The following is an 8815-nucleotide window of genomic DNA, read 5'->3' as shown; positions in this document are numbered from 1 at the left end:
ATGGCGTGAACCCAGGAGGCGGAGCTTGCAGTGAGCTGAGATCCGGCCACTGCACTCCAGTCCGGGCCACAGAGCGAGACTCCGCCTCAAAAAAAAAAAAAAAAAAAAAAAAGAAAGAAACAGTCTCATTCTTTCACCCAGGCTGGAGTGCAGTGGTACTCGTAACATCAAACTTCCGGGCTCAAGCAATCCTCCCACTTCAGTCTCCCAAGTAGCTAGGATTACAGGTGCACACCACCACACCCAGCTAACTTTTAAATTTTTTTGTAGGGACAGGGTCTCACTATGTTGCCCAGACTGGTCTCAAATCCCAGGCTCAAGTGATCCTCCTGCCTCAGCCTCCCAAATTTCTGGGATTACAGGAAGAAGCCACCACACCCAGCCCAGAAAGTTTTTTTTTAAGTATTAAAACAGCATAATATACAGGAAATTTTTAAATTAAACAATATAGTTAGTATATGAGATGGGTAAATTATTGTTTTCCAGAACGGTAATTTGCTGCGTAACAATGTTTTAGTCAATCACCCATATGACAGTGGTCTGTTAAGCTTATAACAGAGCTGAAAAATTCCTATCACCTAGTGAATTTGCAGGTAACTGATACGGTTTGGCTCTGTGTCCCCTCCCAAATCTCACTTTGAATTGTAATCCCCATAATCCCCAGGTGTCTAGGGCGGGACCAGGTGGAGGTAATTGAATCATGGGAGCAGCTTCCCCCATGCTGTTCTCTTGAAAATGAGTGAGGCTCCCGAGATGTGATGGTTTTATAAGAGTCTGGCTTTTCCCCTGCTGGCACTCATTCTCTCTCCTGCCACCTTGTGAAGAGGTGCCTTCTGCCATGATTGTAAATTTCTTGAGGCCTCACCAGCCATGTGGAACTGTGAGCCAATTAAACCTCTTTTCTTTATAAGTTACCCTGTCTCTGGTATTTCTTCATAGCAGTGTGAGAATGGACTAATACAGTAATATAACATCATAGCGCAACACATGACTCAACACGTCTGTAGCGATGCTACTATAAACAAACCAACTGCTCTGCCACTCATATATATTCAAACAACTGCACACACAACTAGGTACAGTACATAATACTTGATAATGAAAATAAACAACTATCTTACTGGTTTATGTATCTATTATAACATACTTTTAGAGTATACTTCTTCTACTTGTAAAAAGAATGGGTAACTGTAAAACAGACTCAGGCACGTTCTTCAGGTGGTATTCTAGAAGGCATTGTTCTCATAGGAGATGGCTCCAGGCCTGATACCACCCCTGAAGACCTTCCAGTGCGACAAAACGTGGAGGAGGAAGACAGTGACACTGATGGCCCTGACCCTGTGTAGGCCCAGGTTAATGTGTGTTTCTTTCTTTCTTTTTTTTTGAGACAGAGTCTTGCTCTGTCGCCCAGGCTGCAGTGCAATGGTGCGATCTCAGCTCACTGCAATCTCCGCCTCCAAGGTTCAAGCGAGTCTCCTGCCTCAGCCTCCTGAGTAGCTGGAACTACAGACATGCACCACCATGCCCAGCCAATTATTGTATTTTTAGTAGAGGCAGGGTTTCACCATGTTAGCCAGGCTGGGCTGCCCTCAGATGATCCACCCAACTCAGCCCTCTAACGTGCTGGGATTACAGGCATAAGCCACCATGTCCAGCCATTAATGTGTGTTTCTATGTCTTAGTTTTTAACAAAAAAAGTTTAAAAAGTAAAAAAATAAATAAATAAATTTAAATTTTAAAAAATCGTATAGAATAAATAGAAATAAAATATTTTGTATAGCTGCACAGTGTGTTTGTGTTTTAAGCAATGTGCTTTTACAAGAGTCAAAAAGTTTGAAAATGTAAAAAAATTACCAATAAGCTGAGGTTAATTTATTATTAAAGAAAGAAAATATTTTATACATTGAGTGTAGGCTAAGTGTACAGTGTTTATAAAGTCTGCAGTGCTGTACAGTAATGCCCTAGGCTTTCACATTCACTCACCATTCACTCACTGGCTCAGCCAGAGTAGCTTCCATTCCTGCAAGCTCTATTCATGGTAAGTGCTCTATATAGGTCCGCCATTTTTTATCTTTTATACTGTATTTTTACTGTACCTTTTCTATGTTTGGAAATACAAATAATTACCATTGTGTTACAATTTTCCACAGTATTCAGTACAGTAACATGCTGCACAGGTTTATAGGCTAGGAGCTATAGTCTATACCATATAGCCTAGGTGTATAGCAGGCTAGACCATCTAGCTTGTGTAAGTACACTCTATGATGTTCATACAATGATGAAATCACCTAGCAATGCGTTTCTCAGAATGTATGCCCATTGTTGAGTGATGTATGACTGTTGTCTTTCAGCTTCGGTATTTTGGGGATACACTATTCATCTGAAATAGCAATCTAAAAATCCTATGTAAATTCAATATAATACTTGTTAACATTTGTACCCACTAGTATATGTATAACCAGAGAAGGAAAAAGGTGTACATATGCAACAACAGATCGTGTATTTATAGTCTTATATGTACTTTGAAATTTCTGGCCAGGCGCAGTGGGCTCACACCTGTAATCCCAGCACTTTGGGAGGCCGAGATGGGCGGAACACGAGTTCAGGAGACTGAGACCATCCTGGCTAACATGGTGAAACCCCATCTCTGCTAAAAATACAAAAAATTAGCCGGACATGGTGGCGGCACCTGTAGTCCCAGCTACTCGGGAGGCTGAGGCATGAGAATAGCACAAACCCAGGAGACGGAGTTTGCAGTGAGCCGAGATTGCACCACTGCACTCCAGCCTGGGTGACAGAGCGAGACACCATCTTAAAAAGAAAAAAAAAAAGAAAGAAATTTCTTTCACCCATAGGTATAGAAAAGAGATACCTTCAGTGATGTCTAGACAGAGAGTAGATACTAGCCAAATTCAGTACCAAAATAGCACTTTGCTTTTACTGTAATATGGCAAAATTTAAGTGAATTGGACCTTAATTGTTGAATCCTGCAGCTCCACTAACCACAACCTAAATACACCCCCATCTGGGCCATATCTAGCAGAAATTTTAGCTCTTTATTAGTATAAATGTCAACTCATTAAGAAGCTGGCTATATTGGATGTTTAGCCTCATCTTCCTTAAGATCTGCAAATAGAAAGTATAAGAAGTCAGTATAACCAGTTTTTGGTAATGAGATTAATGCTGGATTGTTCCATCTTTTTTTGTTTTTGTTTTTGTGTTTGAGACAGGATCTCACTCTGACACCCAGGCTGGAGTGATGAGGCACAATCATAGCTCACTGCAGCCTGGAACTCCTGGACTCAAGCAATCCTCCCCTAACTCAGCCTCCAGAGTAGTTGGGACTACAGATGCATACCACCACACCTGGCTAATTTTTTTGTAGAAATAGAGTCTCGCTTTGCTGCCCAGGCTGGTCTTGAATTCCTGGCCTCAAGTTACCCTCCTACCTCAGGCTCCCAAAGTGCCGGGATTACAGGAAAGAGCCACGGTGCCCAGTCACCTTTCCCATCTTGATAGTCCCATTCATTTGTATGTGATTCTTCAAGAGTTCTGACCTTGGGGTTTGGGAGCTCAGTCTCTAGCCTGTACCCAGGGAGAGCCCACATATAATAATAGCTAGTTAAACTTTCAGAGGAGGTCTTCCTTTATTATTTAATGCCCCTCTCTTAGGAGCTTTTATAGCACATATCCCTGGTACTACACTATTGAAGGATTCAGCTAAACTCTGTTTAGGACTACTTATTGATTAGAACATGTGTGTTCTCTTTTGGTTGTCTAGCTAAGGACAAGAATGGTGTCACATAAGACTGGGTATGTGTAGGTACTTGATAATATTTGTTGATTTGTTGAAAAAAGGGAGTGCAGATACAAAAATATTTCTGAATTTTAATGTCTTGTCAAACTAGAAAGAAAATGAATGTTCAAGATGAACAGTATAAAATACTATAGCAAGTTTTAGGTTGCTTGGTAATCTAAATTCTATTATCATGATAGATGAATCTTCACTGTAGAAAGATTTTATACTTGGTTTAATCTGAGCTCCTACTTCATAAACCACAATGGATCTCTCAACATACAGTTTGCAGAGTTTCATCAAAGATTGGATTTTATCACTGAGGCTTATTTACTGTTCCCTCAAATGTCTTTCAGGAAAAAAAAAAACTAGTACATTGAGTGGGGTGGAAAGTTTAGAAATTTGGCAAGAGCTAAGTTGCTTCCAGAAGCAGACAGCTAAAAGCTTAATATTTAAAAGACAGACTCCCATTCTTTTGGAGGTGTGAGGTTAGGGAAGAAGTATGAGATTAGAATCCCATCATTTTAATTGAATTGTTTTATTTCATTGAGAAAGTGTTGTTAAATTAGTAGCCAAAAATGAAATATCTGTTGAAAAAATAATTTTTTTCTGTGCAAAGCCCTATACTAGAAGCCATAGACAAATAATGAAAAGCACACTACTCTTTCACAAAGTACTTACAGTTCAGAGAGGGAGATGTGACACCCTACCTGGAAAATGACTAATGATCTTAATATATTTTTGAGACATTCTCTGATAAAAGCACCGATTTTGCTCATTCTCAAAGTCTGCACACTTACTGGAGTTATTAATGAAGCTTTTCAGGAGATCTGAGTAAGTAGACTATTGTGCCCTAATAGTGAGTAAGGCCTTGAATCTTGCTATTGACCCAAGTGCACACTGCAGAGTGGAGTTGTGACTAGAAAGGGGTCCTGGCATCATCACTTCTAGAATTGTGTTGTTTGTCTCCTAGATTACACAGCGTCTTTTAAAAGTTGTTGAAGTCAAGAAGTTAAACATTTCACTAAAGAATTTGCAGTTTCTAAATTTTCAGTTTACTATCAAATTTGCAGGAAGCAAAGTTCTGAGCTCTCCTCTGTTTCTTATTAACATATATCACCTGGAAAGGGAAATGCAGCTTCAAACTCCCAAAAGGCTTCTGAAAATACACTTGTGATTTTTTTGTTTTGTTTTGTTTTGTTTAGACAGAGTTTTGCTCTTATTGCCCAGGCTGGAGTGCAATGGTGCAATTCTGCTCACTGCAACCTCCACTTCCTAGGTTCAAGCGATTCTCCTACCTCAGCTTCCCAAGTAGCTGGGATTACAGGCATATGCCACCACGCCAGGCTAATTTTGTATTTTTAGTAGAGATAGGGTTCCATCATGTTGGTCAGGCTGGTCTCGAACTTCTAACCTCAGGTGATCCACCTGCCTCAGCCTCCCAAAGTACTGAGATTACAGGCATGAGCCACTGCGCCTGGCCCACTTGTGATTTTTTTAAGTGTAAATGTATGTATGGGCTGGGGAAGACACTTTCCCTCATTACAAACCAAATAGATTTTGATAGGGATAACTAAGAAAATAAAAATTGTAATAAAGTCTGTAAATAAACTGCGAAGAGGCAGCTGTGTCTGAGGTTAGACTTTGGAATCCAAAATAAAAGAGTTTTGGGAGTGATTGGTGCTGTTTTTGTTGACTTGTGACAAGACAAATTCCAAATGCATAGATAACTTAGAGTCCTGCTTTTCCTAATTATGAGTAAGACATTCTCCCAAATGCATGCATCACTCTTCACCAAGCCACTCTTTATATGAAGGGCTTGGTTTATTCATGCAATGGTTAAGCAAATTAATAAAAGTAATTCAAATCAATACCATGTTTATTATTTTGCTCCCATTTTGATTGGTCTTGATGGTAGTGAAGCCCTTAGTGTCCAACTTGTACTGATTAAAAGGAAATCACTTCCGGCCGGGCGCAGTGGCTCATGCCTATAATTCCAGCACTTTGGGAGGCCAAGGCGGGCAGATCACAAGGTCAGGAGATCGAGACCATCCTGGCTAACACGGTGAAACCCCGTCTCTACTAAAAATACAAAAAAAAAAAAAAAAACTAGCCGGGCGTGGTGGCGGGCGCCTGTAGTCCCAGCTACTCCGGAGGCGTGCACCCGGGAGGCGGAGCTTGCAGTGAGCCGAGATCACGCCACTGCACTCCAGCCTGGGCGACAGAGCGAGACTCTGTCTCAAAAAAAGAAAAAGAAAATCGCCTCCAAAGGCAATATTTTTAATTTATGTGTTAGTTTTAGAAATACATGTGTGTATTCCTGTATATGTGTGTATATGTACATTACTGTATACATATAAGAATAACTACATATATTTGGGTATTTGTAAAGACTTAGTAATCTGCTTAATATGGGTAATAAAATATTGAGGAACTCTGTATCTAGTTACTTAAAAGCTAAATATTTCACTTTAATCTTTTAAAAAATCAACAAAAATTTACAAGTGACAGAGAAAATGTTCAAATTAATTACATGTACTCTCATCAACTTTTTGAGGAAGTACTACAAAGCGGCACATTCGTTTATTGGTCGTATTAGGTTTAAACACTCCACATCTTTGCTCAGGGAAGCATTCTATATCATCACCTCCAAAGAGTTCTTTAGCGCCATCAGGAAACTGACAAGGTAGTTAGCATGAAAAACAAATCCACGTTTTTATTTATATTTTATAAAATCTATATTTAATAATGTGTACACAGTTTAAAAAAATACAGAGCACCGATACCCATGTACTGTACCCCGAAAAAAAAAAGTGTTTCTACTTCATGCATGCACACACAATGCACTAAAGCAAAAACGCATTTACACAACAGGAAGGTAGCTCTATTGTGAGTAATGGATACCGTAACTTCACCAGAACAGGACAAACTCACAAAGTTTAAGAAAGTGATTATTTCTCTGAGGACTGGAACAGAATAGCCTAATCCTATTTTTTTTCCTAAGATTGTTTTCCCTCAGAGTAGCCCAGAAAAGGGGAAAGGGGGCATTATTTTCACAGCAATCAACCCATTCACAAGATCCATTAATGAAATCTACAAAATAGGAGGAGGGGAAAAGAAAGGCAATTAAATTATTGCGTCCATAGGTCTGATGATGCAAATAAAGGTAATCTGAGAATTGACTGATTTTCCTCGAGGAATGCATTCTTAGAATCCGGGGCTGCCAGAGGCTTCTGGGCGACTTGGGGCAGGGCCGCGGCTCGGAGCGGCTGCCAGGCATCCACCACCGCGGAGGCGCGCGCCCTAGGTGGCCATCTGGAAGGGCTCGGGCTGGAAGCCGAAGAGTCTCTGGCTGTACAGCTCGCTCTCGCCAGGCAGCTTCGCGCCCGGGAACTGGAGGTAGTGGTCGCGGCCGAAGTGCTCACAGTGGAGACCCACCCAGTCCCGCTCCGAGCCGAATCGCTCGGCCTCGGCCAGGATCCGGGTCAGAGCCATGATGTAGCTCAGCGCCATTTGCAGGGTCTCGTACTTGGATAGCTTTTTATCCTGGCCCCACTGGGGAACCACCCTCCGTAAGCGGTCGAAGGCCGTGTTGAGCCCCTGCATGCGGCGGCGCTCGCGCGCGTTGGCCGCCAGGCGCCTGCGCGCCGCGCTCTCCAGCCGCCCGGCCCCGGAGCACGTGCCCGCGCACTCGGCGCCAGCCGCGCACGGGGGAGCAACGCGCGCTCCCGCCGGCGGGCCGCCGGGTTTGCAGGACTTCATCCTTGGCCCGAAGCAGCGAGGCGCCAACCTCGCACGCACGCACGCCCGCTCAGGACCTGCGCGTGGGCTGGTCTCTCGAGCCGCTTCCCAACGTGGCTCTTCTGAGCAAATAAGTCATAAACAAAGCAACTCACGTGCAATCAAATAGTTTACAGGGCGGAGTGCGGGACTCGGCCTTCTGTCCTACTGGATGACCAGGCTGATATCTCTTCACTTCCCCAAATTTAGGAGAAATTGAGACGCTCAAGGGAAAGTCATTTTCTCAACGTGAAGTTGAAAAAGAGAAGGAAACCTTCTGCAGCAGAGTTTGGTGTGGCTGGTTCAAGGAAGGCCTTTCAAGTCCTCTGGGAAAGCCTGAGACTCCTTTGCAGGAAGATGAACTCTTTCCCGAAGCTCAGGGAAGGAGCGCTTTTAGCGCAGTAGCTGTCGGAGAGTGCGGGATGAATCTTGGAGAGAGGAGAATTTATAGCAGAGAGCTGAAGGAGGGAACAGGTGGTGGCAGGTGGGCGGGCGTCCCTCGGCTTCTATCTCAGCACCTTCCTACCCTGGGAACTGCGGGGGGGAGGGGGCGACTCACAGCAAAATCCTGACATTACAGCCTTAGTCTGTTGAAGTTTCTCCAAAGCTATGTCCAACACTAACTAACACACCATCTGGAGTGGCCTGGCTGTCCCCAAAAGAATAACAAGGTGGGGGTTGGGGCAGAGCTTGGTCTATCTTTTCCCATATCAGTGGGCAGCTTACGTGTCAAAAACTTAACCGAGGATTTGTAAATTATTAGAAATCATCTGTGTGAAGATGTCGGTTTTGGCATTATGAGATACATCGGGACTGTAGCATAAGATGATGTAGCTTTGTTGAGAAGTGTGACAATTTTGCATAACGCTGATCTAATATACTGACATTTAAATTTTAGTTATTAAGTAAATTGGAACAAATTAGCAGGTGCCAATATTATTGCAGACATGGAATTTTACTGTGCAAATAATTTGGCTGTTTTCTATGAAACAATTATTATAACATATCAAAAGATATTAACGTGTGTATAACACTTTATATTATTCTAATTATAAAATTGGGTTGCTTGAGTTCAGATACTTAGGCAAATTAATTCAGTATTTATACTTCATTTCCCCTGCCACAGGTTCATAAATGTTTGTGGGAAATGCACTGGGATGATAACTAATCATTTAATCATTTAACATTTAAATCAAAGAAAACTAATCATAATGCACATTTTTGTGCAAAATGAGAACA

General features: G+C 42.2%; 1 protein-coding gene across 1 annotated transcript; it reads right to left on the bottom strand.

The window, feature by feature from the left end:
- Positions 1–6515: 6515 nt before the first annotated feature.
- Positions 6516–8120, bottom strand: ATOH7 (atonal bHLH transcription factor 7). The gene has a single exon (XM_033208806.1). It carries the CDS (start codon positions 7556–7558, stop codon positions 7100–7102), a length of 459 nt encoding a protein of 152 aa, XP_033064697.1. The 5' UTR covers positions 7559–8120; the 3' UTR covers positions 6516–7099.
- Between the last annotated feature and the right edge of the window lie 695 nt (positions 8121–8815).

The sequence above is a fragment of the Trachypithecus francoisi genome, unplaced genomic scaffold, assembly GCF_009764315.1.
Source record: "Trachypithecus francoisi isolate TF-2019V2 unplaced genomic scaffold, Tfra_2.0 Lachesis_group9, whole genome shotgun sequence".
Lineage (NCBI taxonomy): Eukaryota > Metazoa > Chordata > Mammalia > Primates > Cercopithecidae > Trachypithecus > Trachypithecus francoisi.
This window is presented reverse-complemented; position numbering and strand designations above follow the sequence as displayed.